The following is a 22918-nucleotide window of genomic DNA, read 5'->3' as shown; positions in this document are numbered from 1 at the left end:
GAAAGATCCGACATAAATAAATGCTTTATTTTCGTTTTCATTGTTACAACAGTTCGATATAGAATAGGAGATTCGACGTGACTCTGACAACGTGTCTATAGAACCTGTGTTCGAATGTGCCTAACCTTACCTCTATTAGTCCAAGATTATATAGAGAAAATATTCGACAGAGAAAAAAGATTTGACAGAGAGAAAAGATTCTGCAAGATACTGTCCTAAAAAGTGTTTGGGGACCCGGGTCCTGCCCCAGGGGACATGTATCAATGCAAAAAAAAGTTTTAAAAACGGCCGTTTTTTCGGGAGCAGTGATTTTAATAATGATTAAAGTGAAACAATAAAAGTGTAATATTCCTTTAAATTTCGTAGGGGGGGGTTGTCTATAGTATGCCTGTGAAGGGGCGCATGTTTCCCGTGCTTAGAATTGTCCCTGCACAAAGTGTCATTTATGCAGGAAAAAAAGTCCTTTAAAATCACTCGCAGCTATAATGAATTGTCGGCTCCCGTAATACAGAGAACACTCATTGAAAGTCATTGATAAAAAAATAAATAAATAAATAAAAAAGCGTGGGGGTCCCCCAAATTCAATTACCAGGCCCTTCAGGTCTGGTATGGATATTAAGGGGAACCCTGCCTCAAATTTAAGAAAAAATTTGACGTGGGGTTCCCCCTAAATATCCATAACCAGACCCTTCAGGTCTGGTATGGATATTAAGGGGAACCCCGCGTCAAATTTAAAAAAAAATTGACGTGGGGTTCCCCCTAAAAATCCATACCAGACCCTTTATCCGAGCACGCAACCTGGCAGGCCGCAGGAAAAGAGGGGGGGACGAGAGAGCGGCCCCCCCTCCCTCCTGAACCGTACCAGGCCACATGCCCTCAACATTGGGAGGATGCTTTGGGGGTCTGTGACCCCTCAAAGCACCTTGTCCCCATGTTGATGAAGACAAGGGCCTCATCCCCACAACCCTGGCCGGTGGTTGTGGAGGTCTGCGGGCGGGGGGCTTATCAGAATCTGGAAGCCCCCTTTAACAAGGGGACCCCCAGATCCCGGCCCCCCCCCTGTTTGAAATGGTAAGGGGGTACAAAAGTACCCCTACCATTTCACAAAGAAAGTGTAAAAAATGTTTAAATAAAACAAACACACTTTTGAAAAATTCCTTTATTAAAAATAAAAAAATAAAAAAAAGATTCCAGCGGCGGTAATCCACTCTTGCTATCCATCGACGGACGGTCATCTCTCCAGCGATGTCTCATCTCATCCAGCGCAGCGCAGCATCCTTCTTCTGTCTCCGTGGAGGAGACACTACAGGCATTCCGGCGGCTGACGTTTGTTATATACGGAGGGCGGGGCCACCCGTCACCTGACCCCGCCCCCCTCTGACGCAAGGGGAAACCCGGGGTTCCCCGTGACGTAGGGGTGACCCGCACCCCTCTGATGTAACACAGGCAGGTTTCCGTTACATCAGAGGGGGGCGGGGTCACCCCTACGTCACGGGGAACCCCGGGTTTCCCCTTGCGTCAGAGGGGGGCGGGGTCAGGTGACGGGTGGCCCCGCCCTCCGTATATAACAAACGTCAGCCGCCGGAATGTCTGTAGTGTCTCCTCCACGGAGACAGAAGAAGGATGCTGCGCTGCGCTGGATGATATTAGACATCGCTGGAGATATGACCGTCCGTCGATGGATAGCAAGAGTGGATTACCGCCGCTGGAATCTTTTTTTTATTTTTTTATTTTTAATAAAGGAATTTTTCAAAAGTGTGTTTGTTTTATTTAAACATTTTTTACACTTTCTTTGTGAAATGGTAGGGGTACTTTTGTACCCCCTTACCATTTCAAACAGGGGGGGGGGCCGGGATCTGGGGGTCCCCTTGTTAAAGGGGGCTTCCAGATTCTGATAAGCCCCCCGCCCGCAGACCTCCACAACCACCGGCCAGGGTTGTGGGGATGAGGCCCTTGTCCTCATCAACATGGGGACAAGGTGCTTTGAGGGGTCACAGACCCCCAAAGCATCCTCCCAATGTTGAGGGCATGTGGCCTGGTACGGTTCAGGAGGGAGGGGGGGCCGCTCTCTCGTCCCCCCCTCTTTTCCTGCGGCCTGCCAGGTTGCGTGCTCGGATAAAGGGTCTGGTATGGATTTTTAGGGGGAACCCCACGTCAATTTTTTTTTAAATTTGACGCGGGGTTCCCCTTAATATCCATACCAGACCTGAAGGGTCTGGTTATGGATATTTAGGGGGAACCCCACGTCAAATTTTTTCTTAAATTTGAGGCAGGGTTCCCCTTAATATCCATACCAGACCTGAAGGGCCTGGTAATTGAATTTGGGGGACCCCCACGCTTTTTTTTTTATTTATTTATTTATTTTTTTATCAATGACTTTCAATGAGTGTTCTCTGTATTACGGGAGCCGACAATTCATTATAGCTGCGAGTGATTTTAAAGGACTTTTTTTCCTGCATAAATGACACTTTGTGCAGGGACAATTCTAAGCACGGGAAACATGCGCCCCTTCACAGGCATACTATAGACAACCCCCCCCTACGAAATTTAAAGGAATATTACACTTTTATTGTTTCACTTTAATCATTATTAAAATCACTGCTCCCGAAAAAACGGCCGTTTTTAAAACTTTTTTTTGCATTGATCCATGTCCCCTGGGGCAGGACCCAGGTCCCCAAACACTTTTTAGGACAGTAACTTGCAAATTAGCCTTTAAAATGAGCACTTTAGATTTTGAACGTTGGAGTCCCATAGACTTTAATAGGGTTCTAAAGTATGCTATATACTAGCTCCGTCGAATCTTCTTTATACATTCGACAGACACCATAAGCCTTCAAAGACAGATTCGACCGTGATTCATGTGGATTTTCGGACGAATGCAATTTTTGAACGAAAAACTAAATAAATAAAAACGAATTTCGGGAGTAACTAAATAAATTAAGTTTTCAGACGAAAACGAAATTCCGAAACGAAATATTTTACTCTGCACATGTCTAGTTCCTACTGGGTCAGAGGGTAGACATTTTTTCTGATTCAGGTCAGCTCATATATAAGGAATTGCTTTATTCTGAAATGTTACCTTAGATGAAGACACTGCTTATCGGAGCCATTTTCCAAAACCAACATTTTAATGGGATTAAAATATTTGGGAAATTAATATTAAAAGGGGGTTCTTATCCCACTTACCACACAGTTCTCCCTCATCAGAATCATCTCCACAGTCATCATGACCATCACACAGTTTCTCAGGAGGCAGACATATGGAGGTGTTGTTGGCACAGGTGTGCGATGGAGGTTTGCACACTAACATGTCACAGTTCTCTTCATCTGAGTTGTCCTCACAATCATTATCACCATCGCACACCCAAGCTTTACTTATGCACCTTGCTGTAAAAAGAATGATATATATATTAACTGCATCCATTAAAGTATGGTCAATGATCCCCTATATTCCACATAAATATTTAACGTTGCCCAAATATATACTGCCAGTGAACTGAAGACACATATTATTTATAGGATAACTTAGAATCAGTGGCATTTCATAACAGCCAATCAGAAATCAAGCTTATTTTTCTGATTACTGTAGGCTATAAGCTGATTTTTTTTGCAGTCACTGATTACTGGCCATGCCACTGTGATTTACACGATGGCTTTAAAAAAAAAACCTGTCCATTTAAAAAATATAACTTATCATTTCCTAAATAGTCTATGGCTTGTCTTGGAATAGGCACTGTAGAGAAAAACAAATCACATTAGTTAAATCACAACTAGAATTCAACATGTATGTGCTTTTCCCATGATGTCCCTGAAGGGCTGGAATATTGCCAAAATACATTAGGTATTAATTGTTCCAGAGCAAACGGTACTACAAAATACTGTTAGTAACACATTGGGATTCCTTGCACCCTATGCAACTCTCCTCACCAGAGTCCTTGCAGCCAAACTTGACATTTGGGTCACATGCATGTGTCACACCATCACAGTTCTTCTCATCGCTGGTATCCATGCAATCTGTATCTCCATCACAACGCCAGCGGCTAGGAATGCACAGCCCATCCAGACGACACTGGAACTCATCAGTATGACAACCACCAGGTGGACGAGTTGCTGTTCACATGGAAAAAGATGGAATTCAAATTTGTCGAAATACAGGATAAAGACACATGTACGTAACAAGATTAAATGAACAAAAGTGCAAATAACATTAAAGCTGACATTTTGACAAACAGCTACACAGACAAAATACATATATGGGGCTATTTTACTTACCAAGGATTTATATTGTTGTCTATCCTGTCCTGTGATTTATACAGTCCTACCACAAATGCATTGCCATCAGTGGCCAAAAAGTAGTTGTAAAATAGAAAATCCACCTGTTCAGTGACAAAATCTTAAACAAGAAGTACAACCAAAGCTTGTATGGCTGTACTTTTCCTGTGGATCACAGGAGTGCAGTTCGTTTTTCACTCCTGTGAAACTCCAGTTTCAGCAGAGAGCGGACTGAAGTCAGCTCTCTGCTGAAGTCACAGAGTCAGTCCAGGCTTGGGTGTCATCAAGACCATGGAGTCACCAGCTCTGTGCTCACAGAGCTCTGAGAACCGAGCGATCAGTGGTGGCTGGTGATCAAATTTTTTTTTTGGGGGGGGGGGGGGGGGGTGGGGGCGCAAACAAACTGAAAAATTCTGAAAAATACTTTAAAAAAAAAAACTTCAATTGCAGCCTCACTGTGTCTATCAAATTCGGCCATTCTGCCCATCATGAGCCCATGAGCTTCAACCTCCCTCTCTGGAACGTGGAAGAATTGTGTTCCAGATAGCACAGTTTTGACCAATGGCTGCGGGAAAACGTGGCAAAATCATGCGGCAGTTTTGCTATAAAGGTAAATGTAAGCAAGTGTACATGAAGCCTTAAAGGGGTTGTAAACCCTCGTGTTTTTTTATCTTAATGCATCCTATGCATTAACGTGAAAAAACACCTGGCAGTGACCCCCCCCATCCCCTCATTTTAATTACCTGAGCCCTGGAATTTCCCACAGTGGAGACATGCTTTTCCTCTGCCGAGGTTCTCGGCTCTTGACACCTGACAGCCGTTGGCTCTCGCTGCTGTCAATCAAATCCAATGACGCGTGCCAGGGCTGAGTCCAGCATTCTGTGTCTATGGATGCAAATGCTGGACTCGGGAGTGTGCCCCCAAGGTAACCCCCCGGGAGAGCGCTTCTCCTAGGGGGTTATGACGCAGGGAGGAGCTACCAGCGCCAACGGGGGACCCAAGAAGAGGATGTTCGGGGCCACTCTTTGCAAAACAAACTGCACAGTGGAGGTAAGTATGACATGTTTGTTATTTAAAAAAAGAAAAACTCGAACTTTTACCAACACTTTAAGGTAAAAACCTTGAGCCTTTAGAAGCACTTTAAAGCAAAAAGCTGACTTCCAATTTTAGTTATCACAGATGCTATTTAGGAATTCCAATTAGGAATGGAGTTATTTCATAAGAAAAAAAAAAGCAACACAAATTTTACAAAAACATCTATATAAAAGGTACTGTTGGGCAAGCTAGCAAGAATGGCATGGTTAATGTTAGACACCACAACATAAATACAGTACTAACATACACAAACACACACAATGGAAAAATATATAGGCTGTATAGACATATTATAGATCGTTGTTTCTCACCTTGATTGGTGCAGTTGGCATGGGTCTCATCACTATAGTCCCCACAATCATTGTCTCCATCACATGTCCAGTGTTCTGGGATGCAACGGCCGCTGTTGCATTTGAACTGGGTGCTAGAACAAGAGTGACTGCAGCCATCCTCGTCACTGTTGTCTCCGCAGTCATTGTCTGAAGGTGAATATCAATTGTTAGATAAAAAAAGACAACCAAGCAATACTTCAGGTAAGAGTAAAACAAAGCAAGCAAGCCGATTACAAATCCAAAATGTTGCAAAGCACTCATAAGCATAGGAAGCACTAATGTTTTAATGAAGGAATACCATTTTAAATCATTCTTACAATGTACCCGATTGTAAAGAAAGCTTTCTGCGAAAGATAAAATACTTATAGTAAAATAAATAAACCATATTTATAGTGAGATGATATGAAGAAAGACTTTTCGCTAAACCACCAACTTTGTTTTGAATTGACAGTAATGGGGTTCTGCTTAAATTAAAGCTCCTGTCCATTTTAGATACAGTACCACAAAGTTCCTCTAGGGGTTCCAACTCAAGCTGCTCCCTTTATTTACAACTGTTTGGAAATAAAGAGAATACCAGAGGAAAAATTAATGGGCCAATGAATTATTGTGACTAACAAGAAACACTGAGTGATGGACATGGCCAAAGGCACTTCTTGGCAAAACCAAAAATAGCAGAGCTAAAAACGTCAGTATAGTTTAAACTGCACCCTGAACAGTAAAAGCAAAGCATGAAAAAGCATGGATATCAGAAAATACTGACTTTTTAATGGCTAGAATAGAGAAGCGTTGGAACCACTGCCAGGTTTTTACTCCATCCTCTATTCCTGTAAAGAGGATTTTCCCTCACTTCCTGCTCAATTGGCTGTGTTAACCAGGACAGGACATGAAAGGAAATCCCCCCACAATGGTGACTTGAATACTAGTAAATACCAGACACAGATCCAATTCTTTGCCTACTCCACCCAAAACACAAAATATTTTTTTTTTGCTTGAAATAACCTTTAATAAAAAACCCAATTTCTAGTGTAGAATAACAGAACTACTAAAACTTAATAACATACAGGACAGAACATGCATTAAAACACGAACTCTGCAAAGAATTTGAGGAAGAAATGAACTAAGAAGTCAAAATGCACAAATTTAATGGCAATTTTCCCCCACCCTTATAACACTATACTAATAAAAATGTACTTTAAATAGACAATTGGGAACCAGTTCCCTTTAGGACTGGTGACCATTCTCTTGCTTAGCAATGCCCCACTGAAACTTTAATCATTGGATACAGCTGGCACTGTCCATGTCAGTAGGAAGCAGATACCTAAGCTTAATCCCAAGCCAAGCACACTCAAAGCTGATATCTCAGTTTGAGAAATTGCTGGCTTCACATGTAGGAAACACAAGAGATGGGATGCTGCCCAGATGATATGAACATTCTAAAGCCTTTGCATGTTGTTGGGTCTCATCCTCCTGTCCCCGAAAATGAATTACCGCTAGATTGTGGTTTCCAAACTTTTTTTTACGTGCTAACCACTATCACAGCCTTTATTGTGTAATACTCAGAAGCACATACCAACTGTTTCAGCATGTTCCATGTGGTATCTTCCACTGGTAACTAGCACTAACGCAAATCTTTCCACAAGGCAGTCCTGCACAAACATTCTGTGCCCCACAGTGTCCCACCTGGTAGAACATGTACCACTTGCAGTTTATGCTCTTTTTGGGAAGCATGGATGTATAATAAACAGATAAATACAACTGTTTTTGGCCTTGTGGGAGGGTGTCAAGCCAGAAACGATCATTAGACAATCTCCCCAATATAATTTGGAAGATGTAGTAGTCCAAGGGGGGATTCAATTCACTAGCATATCAAGAGCTTAAATATCAATTTTGGTTAGAGTTGACCTTTAATATTGGCAAGACAAACAATTATAATGATGTGTCTGCTGATCCATTGCTCTGAGTTTCTGCACATTGCCTGCCGCTAGGAAATCTTAGCGGTGTACAAAACAGCCACAAAGATTAGAGGTACCAGTAGGCAGACTCCACAAATATCATTAGTAAGCAAGAGAATGGATTTTTCACTTGACTATAGATCAATGATTGGAGCTTATCACTCAAAGATGAGTTCTGTCATTGGTGAAATAATATATATATATATATATATATATATATATATATATATATATATATATATATGGCCCAGAACAAGTATGCATGCAGGAGAGTGAACCACAAGGAATTGCAAATTCTAGAAAACTTATGCCATGACAGGATACAAAAATAATTAGATTTCCAAAGACTAAATAAACAAAATAAACACTGAGAAACATAAAAGAAACGAAAATGTGAAAAGCGCAGCAAAAAAAAGGGCACAAAGATAAAGCAACGTGCTTTGTAAAAGTGACAAGAAGGTGGCAAGAGAGAGTGCAAGGCAGTAAAAATATCAAGGTTCATAGGATGTGAAAGGATGATTGGTTAACTGACACGAAGGCTTAGAATTAGGTGTCAGTGGAGAGATCAGTCCCTGGCTCACAACCTCCATCCCGTCTCAGCCAGAGTAGAAAGAGGCAGAGATATAGCAAGCTCTACCATCTACAGAGAAAGTGAACACAGAGATTGCATAGATCACTACATGCACCATATCAGATGGGAAGATATCTTATTTTATGCATGAGCAGGCCTTAATTTTATATCAAGCTATCTTGTCTACTGAGCACAGAATTTCCTCTGGATTTACAACAAGCAGACTACTGAATAAACCATTTCTTCTCTAAGCTATTTTCCCATCACCAACAAGGACTGATTTACTCTCAATAATTCTAATTCTTTGTAGTTCAAACTAATTACTTCTCTAAAACAGGTCACTAGATGGATTACATAATAACTGCAACAGCCATATGACTGTACAAAATATAATTGTGTAACTGTAACAAGAACAAATTTGGAAAATAAAGGCCAGCTTCCCCCCCCAAAAAAAACAGGTATTTAAGAATTGCATGCTAAATTGCATGCTGGCATCCTATTTTTCTCAGAAGTTTTAGTGGCAAGAATTACCCACCAGAATTACTAAAGCCGGCCTTGTTAAAGTAAAAATAAAAATTGGGATTGCTGTATGAATATGTCGTAACTGCCTGGATGGTGATTGGAGCACAAAGTAATTTACAGGTTCAATCAGCTACTTATTTAGAATGGTTAGCAAGCTTGACGCAAGGCAGTAGGCACTGTTTCTCAGCATTTACATTACACTGAATCGTAAAGTGCATCTAATCAACCTCACATACTGAAGAGTAAATGAAGGAGAAATGAGCCTGTGTCCAATTCAAACATCCAGCTATGTGAAAGGGAATTGTTTTCGCACCACTTTACATTTTAGTAAATTTATGCTCAGGATGACCTCTGCCTTTTCTCTCCTTAGTAAATTAGGCTCTAAGTATTAGTATTTATAAGCAGCATAAATCTGCAGTGTCTGCTGCAGCAATCTTATAGTATGCTATAAAAAGCCTGTTGCTTGAATGCACAACCAGCTTGGAGAAACGGCAATGAACTCAGGTTTTGTAGGGTGAGACTATGGAGTTGTAAGGTTACCCTAAAACCTTTAGATAAAAATGCACAATAAACCCAGCTCAAATGGCCTGGGAACTAAATGTATAAGACTATCATATATATGCATCATATACGAATAAGGAAGGTGCATGTTCATCAGCAAAAACATAAGACTGGTGACCAACTGCCACTTTTTTCAAAAAGGTGGAACACTGAGCACTAACATGGTCTACTTTTGATTCCTGAAATGGCAAACCTATCAAGTAACTTTGAGAATATCAATTTAATAAAATTAGAGACAAATTTCCCAGTTACAACTGAATGCCCAACCCAAGAAGCTTGCCTTATCTACTCTAGATCCTAAACAACCGCTGCAACTGCTGCTATCAATAGCTGGCTGTATGGTGCATGTTGACCTATGCACTAACCGGGAGACATTGGACAGTTCATTTCGTCAGAGCCATCCCCACAATCCTTTTCTGCAACAAAGAGAAACCAACCAAAGACAAGACATTCAAGACATTAAAGACACAGAACAGAAGAAAACATACAGATACTATTACAAAGAAAATACACTGTAAAGTTGACACATGGTTATAAATCTATTAAATGTAGGTTGTGTGACAAAGAATATAAATAATGGAAAGAAGCATGAAGATGTGAGTGACAGGGAAATAATACAAAAAATGTTTACATACATACACAAGCTAGATTTTGTCAACATTTTATCATATGAAAGCACACTAAACATAGACCATATATATATATATATATATATATATATATATATATATATATATATATATATATATATATATATATATATAGGCTTATTTAAGCAAATCTGTCTTGTAGAGGGATATATTGTGTTTATTAAGACATGCACATAGTTGATTAGGGGCATATGGAAAACTTAAAATAACATTAAAGAACAGGGTCAATCTGTCACCATAGCTACTAGCCAGGTCTTTTTTTTTTTTTCTAAAATGACTAGATAATTATAATTAGAAATATATATCCCTGACTAAATAATATACATATAATATATAGTGGGAAGTAGCCTACAGTTAATCAATATGATCTTGTGCATTTTTTTTTCTTTAACAAGACCCAATGTTTTACTGTAAGGCATTGTAAAGCACTGGTGAAGTATGAGAGCCAGACTGATGGTGAAGACACAATACCCTAAAATGTCTTTACTTAGAAGTTTAATGAAATGGTCAGATGAAACACACTGACAAGCCAGGTTGTGGAAAATGTGCACAATGCACCAGCAACTCTGGTCTTATAGGATCTTGTTGACGAGCCCTACCCCAACCACTTCTCTGCCCCTCTGCCTTCTACAGAACACAACATAAATGATCAATCTGACACAGACACACATTCCTTTGAATAATTCTTGTAGCAGGTGAACCAACCTGGAAATGCATGGAAGGATCTCACCATTGGAACAGTAAAATAATTGGGGAAATAATTAAACTCACCAGTATCTATCAAAAACAATATTTTGGGTTCACCGACCCTTTAAAAGCTTGTATCAGGTATTGCACCAATTTCAGGTCTCAAAGTTCAAATCAAGGAATTCTCTCTAAAGTTTCAGCTAGTTAAAGTAAAAACTATTCCCCATAAAAAGCATGGGTAAGAGTAATACTGACAATAGCAAACAAGGCATGGCTTTACAAAACAGTAGTGTGTGGGGACTTAAGTCTGCTCAGATGTCTAAAAAAATAAAACATCCCAATTGACTTCCTACCCATGAACGTCACATAAAAGTTAACATTTACCTTTGGGAAGAATTAGCCTGCATGACAGGCAGCAGTCATGGGAACTACTTATCCTAAGTTGGTATATGACATAAAAGTCTTCATTTTTCATCAGTTTTCAGCAGTCAGAACAATGAATGATTTCTGACTGCTTGCTGTGGGTCCTTTTGCACATCACTTTTAGTCACATTGTATGAAGGACAAAATTAACAAAACTGATCTTAACATCAGAATGACATGACAGTCTCAAGAGATGATGTGAAAAGCTGAAGTACAAACAGAACCTTTCCACTTACCATTATCACAGCGCCAGTTTATGTTAATGCATCGGCCACTGTTACAGGTGAACTGAGTAAGAGGAAAGCAGGTCGGGTAAGCTGTAAAGAAACAAATACTCCCATAAATTAAAGAAGAAAAATAAAACTAGCTGAAAATATTGTAGCAAATTTCAATCAAACCTGTTGAAAAAAAACAGAATGTTAGGTAAAACTTCAATATGTACATCATTTTGGATCTATACCAATAATTTACTCATGGTGAGAGATTATATGTTTTATATACACATACAACACTAAGGGTTTACATATGTGTATGACAGGCGATTGTGCCCAGCTTGCAATGGCCCCAGTACACACAGGTGCGTAGTCCACATTCCAAAAGGATCCTGTGCATCTTTGGTCCAGTTCAGATGCGAATTCAGGCAAAAATTCAGACCTGATTTGCACCTGAACCGGTGAACAGAGACCCACCAGACCCCATGATGGTAACCGCGGCCACACATATGTGAACCCGGCCTAACGGACTGGTGAAGCATGCTGGTAGGTATGCTTTTCCAGCCCAATTGTAACTTTTAATTTTGCTGGTTGTCAATACCTGATCTATGGTACTACACTATATGCCAAATTACTGATTGGGTATAAAGTAGAAAGCTCTTAAGAGGCACATAATAAGCTGAATTCAATGCAAAAACACAGTGCTTTTACCAGTGCTCTGGATCATTGATAAATCTTTCTTAGTTTAATCCCCTTTAGCAGCTCAGACAAGATGAATGGATGGTTCAGAAACATGAAAAAAATTAACAATAACTAATGCAGTATCTATTTTCTACTATGAATAATGAACTATGCCTGTAGGAGACTGTCAGGGCGTCCAACTCGACTGTGAGCCAAACTGATTCTGGTAAACTTTCAAAGAGGCCCATTTCAGGGGATAAAAAAAATAACACAAACGTTAAACAAAAAATACATTTGCATTACAAAAGTCTCCCTCGAGCACTTCGTATTACAAAGAGGCAAGCAAAGCCATGTACAGCTAGATATAACCCTATCCCGGAAACTCGATCTGCTTGCTCTGAAAAGGGTGCTGAACTGGTGGTCTGCTAGGCACAATGATGCTAATTGCCATCTATGCTAGCACCCCTTCCCTCTTAATACTCACACATTCAAAGCCTAACTGGGATTAAAAACACAGCATATAGAGAGAGTTCGGGGAAAGTTTTATGAAGGACAAAAAAGGGTGTTCAGGCTCTGCATACCAAGAAAGCCAACCAACATTTTTTTCAACAGAGCCTAAAAGGCGAAGTCCCAAAACACCTAAAAACACAGCACTCTGACAATTTATGAAGAAAAGTTCTAACTGTATTATGAAGTTTGTTCCTACATTTTTACATTTATTCTGAGTGATCCTTGTTTCTGATATAACAAAAAATACAGAAATAAATTATGTTTAACTAAAATTCTTGTATATTTTGCATGTACTGAAATGCTTGAATATGTTATAAAAATGTATTAAATAATTTTTGTAAATGTCCTAGGTGTTTTAGTTTCATAAAGTTGTTTTGTGCACTAGATTATATTATGCAACCAATAGCAATATATATATATATATATATATATATATATATATATATATATATATATATATATATAGATAGACACACACATACACATACTGTAAACTCAATTACAATTAAAAAGCATGAACTTACTCTAATGAAGTCTAAGCAACCCACAATTGTTCATACAAGTCCATAAATGCGGTTGGACATTCTAGAATTCTGAATAGGTTTATAAAACGTTAAAGAGTAATGTGGTTCAAAAGTCTAAACATTTTTTTACCTTAATGCATTCACTGCAGTAAGGATAAAAAAATGCCCCACTACCTGACCCTATGTCACTTCTCCAGCTCAACTCCCCTCACTTCCATCTATCACAGCAGAAACGGATGGCAGTGGAGTCAGACTCCTGCTGCATTTCAAACTCATTCAAGAAAAGGGGAGTGGGTGTGGATTACTGGTGCTGTGCATGTCCATGAACACACACAGCTTGGCTCGGGAGTACACAAGCACAGGTGTCTCCTTAGTACCTGTCTAGTTAAAGGAGGAGCAGAAAGCACCAAGGGGAGCGGCCAGAAAATGAGGAAAGTGACCTTTCTGTGCAAGATCGTTACATAGAGCAGGAAAATATAACTTTGTTTTTAGGAAAACTTTAGTATTACTTTAAGTCATTAATAAACAATGAGTAAATAGAAAATCAAACTGTTTCTAACTTAAAAATGCACTTTATGTATAGCAAAATTCCATACTATAAACTTAATTTACAACAATTCTCTGAGTTGTTCTAATAATGAAATTACTACCAATAGCTTTTTCCACCTCATTGAACTAATAATTTTGCTGTGGCCAATGTGTCCTTTTGGGCAGCCTAAAGTCTAAACATAAGGTGCAAGGAAATGACATGAGCTCTCAAAATCACTTGCTGGTAATAATGAATTATAATCTGTTCAGACATATTCCAATAGACTGATGTATCAAAGTAATGGATAAAAATGAATCCATAAATGTATATGGGTACATAGTCACCTTATCAAGCATATTAACCTAAATAGTACATGCCAGAGGCTAACTGACTGACTTGGCACAACAGACCTCCTGAAATTAAGAGCTGCCAAAATGTGTCCCTAATGCACCATATATAAATGAACTGATGTGAAGATTTGTAAAATCCAGAAGCAGCAATGAGGATAAGTACATAGCCGTACCAACTGCAACTGCTGAATGCAAGACTATGCATAAGGCTTAAAATGGTAATAGTTCACAAATGAAGTACAAACAAAACAAAAAAAAAAAACACTTGGGGTTGATTTACTAAAACTGGAGAGTGCAAAATCTGGTGCAGCCCTGCATAGAAACCAATCAGCTTCCCTGGGTTTTTTTTTTGTTTGTTTTTTAGAAGCAGATTGGCTATCTTGCACAGCTTCACCAGATTTTACACTCTCCAGTTTTAGTAAATCGAGCCCATTGTGTCTGCAACCATGGGATAAATAGCAATGCGGAGCTACATTCAATCCAAACTGGCAATGACAAACGGGCAAATGCAGTTGCTGAAGGCAAGATTATGCACATAACTTGGACTGACCAGAATCTCTACAAGTCAGTTTTCTCTTTTGTACTAAATTACCAGCCTGCTATAGTACTACGTTTAATGTTTTGTCATCAAATCATCACAAATATGCTTCAATAGCAAACATTCTGGTTTTTATCCCATGGCAGAAATTGCATTAAAGCTTTGAAAACAGAGTGTTGGTGATTTACCACAGGATTCATTGCGATTTAGACAGTGCCAACTGTCATTCACTGCAAACAGCCATCTATGGTCAAACTGCATTACGTGCCAGGACTATGCATGACATAAGTTATATATTAGACTAGGCCTGCATGTGTGCAATCCATGATATCAGTATGTAGCGCCGGGCTCCTGAAGAGCACTGTTTTTATAAATTTAAGGTTGCACCTAAACTACAGTTTGGTTTGGGTGAAATTGTCTAAATTTGGACCTTAGTATCAGTCTGACTGGACTATGGGATGTTCAGCCTGGCCACAGGGGGAATTGTCTCTTCTGGCAGGCATGGAACTACAGTCTGGTTGGATGCTTTAAGATTACTCTCTCTCTCGGAGCCCGCCCAGTGGGAGTGGCGCTCTTGCTGTGCTTTCTGGGAGAGGGTACAGATGGATGTCACATGGTTTGGGGTTCAGGTCCAGAAGGATGTGCTGACTTCATGGTCCCAGTCCTCCTGACCAGCCCCCAGGAAGGGTATGGCCTAGGGTGCGGATCCACCCGACTTGTTGTCTCTTGGCTGGCTAGCCCGAGGCAAGGAAACTAAAGGAGGATTCTGAGGTGTTTGGGTGCCGTCTCCGGTTTGGGAGAGACCCATTAGCTTCGTAACATTCCAGGGGAGGACTCTTCAGAAGAAGACCACATATGGGTTGGCTTCTTAGCAAGAGCCTGGAAGGGCTGAAGTACCAAAATGAATCCAGTTTCGTGGATATCGCCAAGCTGGCTGAAAGATCCAGGTACCACATGAGTGTTCTACAAGTTTAGTTTCCTACATGTTCTTCAACAACGTCTGTGGCAGAGACTTATCCTTACATGTTCTACAACAACGTCTGTGGCAGAGACTTATCCTTACATGTTCTACAACAACGTCTGTGGCAGAGACTTGTTCCTAAGTTAAGCACCTGGTTGGCTGCTAGGCCTTGTGAGAGAGGGACTGTCCAACCTGAGTGAACATCCAGTTGTGAATGGCTATTCTCTGGATGCAGTCAAAGTAAGCAAGTTCTTAAATTTTTGACTTTGACAATAAGAGTACCTGAACTTTCTTCCTAACCCTCTGATCCCAAACTGTTGTCTACATTTGCAAATAAAATCCCTTTATGCGGATATTGTCATCAGTCTCTCAAGTTACTGGGCCATCTACCACAGGACACCCCTAGACATGAATTGAGGAAAAGAAGGTAACAGTAAGCCCAAACTAAACCAGCAGCTCCTTCGGGGGTTAGTGCTACAAGTATATCTAAATATTTGACTTAGCATGTTGATATATTTGTACAGTGAGGGGGAAAAAAAGTATTTGACCCCATGCTGATTTTTTACATTTGTCCACTGACAAACAAAATGATCGGTCTATAAATATAATGGTAGGTTTATTTTAACAGTGAGATACAGAACAACAATATCCAGAAAAACATATTTCAAAAAAGTTATCTTGCATTTTAATGAGTGAAATAAGTACTTGAACCCCTATCAATCAGCAAGATTTCTGGCTCCCAGGTGTCTTCTATACAGGTAACAAGTTGAAATTAGGTACACTCTGTTAAAGGGAGTGCTCCTAATCTCAGCTTGTTACCTGTATACAAGACCCCTGTCCACATAAACAATCAATCAGATTCCAATCTCTCCACCATGGCCAAGACCAAAGAGCTGTTCAAGGATGTCAGGGACAAGATTGTAGACACAAGGCTGGAATGGGCTACAAGACCATCGCCAAGCAGCTTGATGACAGGGTGACAACAGTTTGTGTGATTAAATGGAAGAAACATAAAATAACTTTAATGACTTGGAGAGGATCTGCAAAGAGGAGTGAGACAAAATCCCTCCTGAGATGTGTGCAAACCTGGTGGCCAACTACAAGAAACGTCTAACCTCTGATTGCCAACAAGGGTTTTGCCACCAAGCTAAAAAGTCATGCTTTGCGAAAGGGGTCAAATATTTATTTCACTCATTAAAATACTAATCAATTTAGACCTTTTTTAAATGTGTTTTTATGGATATTTTGGTTGTTTTTCTGTCACTCACTATTAAAATAAACCTACCATTAAAATTATAGACTGATCATTTCTTTGTCAGTAGGCAAACTTACAAAATCAGCAGGGTATCAAATACTTTTTACCCTCACTTTGTGTTAAAAAGGCAATTACATTTTTTCAAAAAAAAATTCAGGATCATATAACTGTACTAATTTGCAATATTGGAATATTTGTTATTTGTTTGCTTTTTTGTGGCAAACATTACCATGGATTTAAATAGCCATAATAAATGGTACAGGTTATAAAACCCAAGTGGTTGTAAAGGCTAAATGTTTTTTAGACTGCATTAAGGTAAAAAAAAAAAACCTTCTATTGTCAGCTCCCCCCCTATATACTTACCTGAGCTCAATCTTGATCTAGCTTAGTTTCATGCTGCTGTCAATCAAATCCAGTGATGGAGTAGGGGGCGGGACCCAGCTGCACTGTGTGTCAATGGACACACACAGTGCGGCTCAGGATCAGAGAAAAGGAGGAACCCAGAGTTAATTGTGGAGGACCCAAGAAGAGGAGGATCAAGGATGCTCTGTATAAAACCATTGCACAGAGCAGGCAAGTATGTTTTCTTTCGTTCTTAATAACAAACGCAAAAAAATACTTTAAAATCATTTAAATAATTTAACCAAACATGGTTATGGAAGTTTGCTGTGAATTACAATATCCGTATTATTGGGGCCAGGGAAACCATCACTAAGTACTTGGGGTGAAATTACGAACAAACCAAGTCTGCAACATTTTAAATGTCCATACAAACAACTTACCACATGTAGAGGACTCATCTGAGCGGTCGCCACAGTCATCATCTAGGTCACAGGTCCATGAATTAGGAATGCAACGGCCACTAGCACAAGAGAATTGATTTGGAGGACAAGTACGGGCTGTGGAAAAAGAAAGAGGGGATCATCTACAGGAAAAGAAAAAAAAATGACACGCAAACAAAGAGGATAGGAGCAAGTTAAGTTGATCAGCATTCAAATAATGGAAGTAGCAAATGATATTCAATACATAAAGACATTTTACCTGAGCATGTAGAGTTGGATTCATCCTCTCCATTTCCACAGTCATTGTCACCATCGCAAAGCCACCGGCTGGGGATACATCTGTTGTTCTCACATTTGAATCGGTCTGACGGGCATGTGTGCTGGTCTAAGCAAAGGAAACACATATGAACTGTGTACTAGCTCTGTGAAAAACATTGCCAACTGCTTATTATAGAAAATGAAGCATACAACTGATGAAAGCTTGCGCATAAAACACATCCAATGGAAAATAGTATGCAGAGACATTGATTGCTCTCACAAAGGTTGCCCACTTTAGAAAACAAAGGTAACAACATAATCAAACTAGAGATCGGTATTTCAGCAAGCATTGGGAGAATACAAAGAAGATCATCTTCAGGACAAAAATAGTGTACAAAAAAGGGTCTATAACAATATAGAAAAGAAAATACCATGAAAAGGTTCAAACCTTTCTAAATACACAATATTAAAACCTGTAAACGTCATCAAGCATGGGATTTAATTGCTAAAATGTGTATGTTTAGTGCCAGAACCACAGTAGTTATTAGACCTTTAAAACACCTGCAAACTGTCAGATAAAAGAGTACCAATGCCACACAGTAAATTACAGATAGCTGTTACTACAATGCAATTATCTTTTAAATACTAATGCCAATAAGGTGATGCTTTGGCAAGGTTACATGTATTATCACAAGTTTTATCAGTTTCTGCTGCCTTTATTTCCAGATGTAGCACATTTACATAGAAGAACATGTGTAGAAGACATATAAAGAATATAAAACAATCAGCTAGGATGATCTCTGATGAAAAGCAATAGAAACATGGACCCAGATCTCTAACCAGTGTTAATTTCGTCAACTAAAACATTTTAGTCGACTAAAATACAACTAAAACAATTGAGATGACTAAAATACGACTACAACTAAAATGGGACTAAAACTAAAATGGCATTTTAGTCAAAAGACTAATGCTGCGTACACACGGTCGGATTTTCTGGCGGAAAATGTTTGATGGGAGCTTTTTGTCAGAAATTCCGACTGTGTGTAGGCTCCATTTTCCGTCGTAATTTCTGACACACAAAATTTGAGATCTGGATCTCAAATTTTACGACAACAAAATCTGTTGTCGGAAATTCCGATCGTGTGTACACAGTTCCACGCATGCTCAGAATAACACAGCTATTGAACTTCAATTTTCTAGGCTCATCGTACGTCACCGCAATCTTGATGTTCGGAATTTCCAACAAAATTGTGTGACCATATGTATGCTAGACAAGTTTGAGCCAACATGCATCAGAAAAAATCCAATGGATTTTGTTGTCGGAATGTGCGATCGTGTGTACGCGGCATTAGACTAAAACTAAATTGAAATTTGATGTCAAAATAATGTAGTACATGTTCATACCTCAATACCATAAATAATAACATATTCAGTTTTTCACTCAAGCAGTATATAATACGTTTGGAAATTTTAGAGAATTCCTTAATAATGCATTACAATTTAACTCTACCCATTCGATTTTAGATGACTAAAATGAGTTTTAGTTGACTAAAATTATTTTAGTCGACTAAAATGTCCTGGAGATTTAATCGACTAAATACGACTAAAAACAATTGCAGAAGACTAAAATGGGACTAAAACTAAAATGCCATTTTAGTCCCAAGACTAAAACTAAATTGAAATTTGCTACTGTCTCTAACCAAAGACAGAAGATCAGGAAGTGGAGATATGTGTCACTTGTCCTCAGGGCTGTACAAGACACGCTGTGGTTGGGATGCTGCACACGTGCAGTAAATCAATACTTTACAATGGCAAAATGCAAATGATCCACAAACTGTGGCAATGATTTGTTTTACTTTGCTGGAAAAATGGTATGTGCTATATTAAGATTGTTCTGATCAGTGTTTAGCCATGTTCAGTGTTGTGATCATTCAACACTGTACCCAAGTTCTTGCATAACATTTTTGAAAAAAAAACGGAGCTATATTTTGATGGTATATAACAACTATTTATTATTCTTTTTTTTTTTTACGATAAAAAAATCTTTATTCTTTTCATTAAAAACATTTCAAATAAAAATACCAGCACAGTACTCCCAAATAACCCTTTTTTGGAAAGTAGACACCAAGCTGATCATTTTTTGCCACAATTTTTGGAAATGAAGAAATATGCTAGTTTTGGGGTGCTTAAAAACACAGAGCTTGGTAATAACACAGAAGGAGGGGATGGTGAAAATGTTAATGTACAGATCACATACATTTGGCAGATAGAGATGAGGAGGTAACTGTACAGAAGGCATTAATATACAGGCACTACAAAGACAGGAAAGAGATGAGATGTACAAGAAGGGTTAAAAAGTAATACCCAAATAGAATTTTATAACCCCCACAAACTTGAATCTGCTGCTGTCTACCAACCTAGGATCATGTCATTAATTAGATTCTCCTTTATCCCCTTTCCCTGCTATGAGAGCAAGGGGAGGACTGAGAAATGTGATTACTAGTACTGACTAAGCGCAGCGATCACAAGACACAGAGCCAGTCTGATTAGCTCTGTGCATTTTGTCTGTCATTTGTATGGTCTAAAGAAAGCATGATCAAAGACACAAGGAATAAACAGAGCAGCATGCTAAATTTGCACTCCTGAACAGCATGGCCACCAACAATCCACTGTTTTAAAACGTACTTGAGTAGGCAAGTTGTTATTCAAGAATTGATTGCTGGCCCCTACAATTAATCATTTAAAGCAAACCTGTGGCCTCCAGCAAGGTCCTAAAAGGGCAGTTGCACCTTCCTGTGGGAACCTACCAGTGTCTAAACAGGTTGGTTACATTATCTGGCAACTTATGTCTCTGGCACAATCTATTAGCCAGCTCTCTTTGGGGTTTTGTCCTATCGGAGAGGCCATAACGTTACTCTAAGAGCTCAAAATGGCAATTATTTATTCTATATTATAGAGAATCCATCAGAGGAGCGTGACACTATCATTTGACTTTGTAATGAATGTTCTGGGAACCATGGTGGAGATGAGGCATCTCAATCAATTGGAATCCCCAGAGGAAAATAAAAATACAGCATGTAATTCAACTTGACAACCACCACATCAAACCAAACCATCCATTCCTGGTGGATCAGGTCTTTCATTATTCAAATTCCATGAGGAAAGGGAAGCCTGTTACTTTTCAGAATTCTACTACAAGCAATAGGGCACTTACGACACAGATCTGGAGCTTCATCGCTATTATCCAGACAGTCATTGTCTCCATCGCACTTCCATCGTTCCTGAATGCAGCGGCTGTTCTTACATGCAAATTCCCCAGGCTGGCATTGAGGGGGAGGGATGTATGATGGGTTGGCTGGAAGCATAAGAAAGTACATGAATGTGAAACTTGCAATGACATTTTCAAACTACATCCTAATTAATGAGATCTTAAAAAACATTGGGGAATTCTATGCAGTCTATTTTTTTTTCCCTTTTTAATAAATGTCTTCTTTAGGGAATAAATTAACATATTGAACATACCTGCCAAACCACAGTGCTGTTTCCTAAAAATAATTAAGTCACTATAATATTTGACACCTTTGCTGTAAAGTAAATGTATAAACTGTTTAATGTTCTTCAGATAAATGTTTATAGTAAATTGGCTTGAGCTAAATAATTGCATTATTGTGTGTTAATGTTTTAAAAGCGGTTTAGTTTTATATATGTAAATAGGGATAAGCCTTAATTGTTTACACACAGGCTCTAGTTACCATTTTGCAGTGCTACAAAATAGTTGTGCTTTAGGATTCCTTCCCACAATGAAAAAGTCTATTGATCTACTGATCTGGCACTAAGCTGCATTACCCTGCCATTCAAAAGTGTCCAATGGAGGTTCTGAATTGGTTTTTGACGTGGTAGGGCTTAATATTAGCAGAAGTAAAGGCCCTGCGTACATCCTAGGCCTTGTGTCCAAGGGTGGTCAATAAGGACTCGTTTAGAACATTAAAGCAGGCACATGCTAAACTTTACAGGTATACAGTTACAATGCAAAGTACCACTTTCAGCGCACTAAGTCTAGACAAGCAATCAGAAATCACTCAGCTGAAGTCAGACTGATAGACGACATGGGTTCTGGGTTCTGCTAGGTGCAAAAATGTGCTTAAAAAAAATTGCAAATAAGAAAAGAAAACTCTTTACCTCAGTATTGAGGAGGAAAAACAATATAGCCTTACAGAATCTATCCACTTTCTGCTGTTAGGCCCTATATATACTGCCGCGGGTGGAAGTGCTTATACCAGGACCATGGCTGCAGCCGTGCTCCTCATACCGTTCTTTTCTGGCGGCGATTCTCTGTTTTGAAAAAGTGATCAGAGTGACTATACAGCCGCTTGATTACTTTACACTGCCACCTTTACCGGGCTCTCCCACCCCATTGGGGAGCCAGGCACCGATGCAACTGGTGGGGGCACATTCACTATGAAGAGTGGAATGAAAGTTACTACCCCTCTTCTGTGATGTCAGAAACTGGAAGCGACAAGTATTTTGTCAGTTCCAGTTTGTTTGTTTATACAGCATCTAATCAAACCAATCTTAGTTTAATCAGCTGCTTTAGAGGCCTGAAGAGAGATATAGGGTCTAATAGACCCCAGATCTCTCCAAAAAGAGGACCTGTCACAGCCTATGCCATCTATCACAAGGGATGCTGATGGCAATTATATTGATCTTAACAAATGTAACGTACAGGTTTAAAAAAAAAAAAAATATATATATATATATATATATATATATATATATATATATATATATATATATATATATATATATATATATATATATATATATATATATATATATATATATATATATATATATATATATATATATGCACCCACCCCCACCCTCAAGCCAAATGCGAAAATGCTCACAAACTGTGATCGCATGTGAGGTATCTTTGCAAAAGTCAGAGCGAGAGCACTAATTCTAGTGCCAGACCTACTGTGTAACTCTAAACTGGTAAACCGTACAGGCTTTTTTTTACCACTTCAGCTCCAGAAGGTTTATAAACCCCCCCCCCCTCTCCCCTTCACCAACCAGGCCATTTTTTGAGATATGGCACTGTGTTACGTTAGCTGATAATTGTGTGAAGCTGTACATAAATAAAATACATGTCCTTTTTTCCCCACAGATGGAGCTTTCTTTTAGTGGTATTTGATTACCTCTGCGTTTTTTTTTTTTTTTTTTCGGTAAAAACAAAAAAAGACCCAAAAATTT

General features: G+C 39.1%; 1 protein-coding gene across 1 annotated transcript in view; it reads right to left on the bottom strand.

The window, feature by feature from the left end:
• The window catches only part of LRP1 (LDL receptor related protein 1), a 475004-nt gene that overhangs the window by 188249 nt on the left and 263837 nt on the right, over window positions 1-22918 (bottom strand). Inside the window, 7 exon segments of the mRNA XM_077483570.1 lie at window positions 3187-3387; window positions 3928-4110; window positions 5679-5846; window positions 11302-11382; window positions 17408-17524; window positions 17667-17792; window positions 20880-21020. Of these exon segments, the coding sequence (XP_077339696.1) occupies window positions 3187-3387; window positions 3928-4110; window positions 5679-5846; window positions 11302-11382; window positions 17408-17524; window positions 17667-17792; window positions 20880-21020 (1017 nt within the window).

The sequence above is a fragment of the Lithobates pipiens genome, unplaced genomic scaffold (assembly GCF_037356315.1).
Source record: "Lithobates pipiens isolate NorthernLeopardFrog02 unplaced genomic scaffold, aLitPip1_a1.2 Scaffold_16, whole genome shotgun sequence".
NCBI classification, from domain to species: domain Eukaryota; kingdom Metazoa; phylum Chordata; class Amphibia; order Anura; family Ranidae; genus Lithobates; species Lithobates pipiens.
Note: the sequence above shows the minus strand (reverse complement) of the source record. Positions and strands in the feature narration are given on the sequence as shown.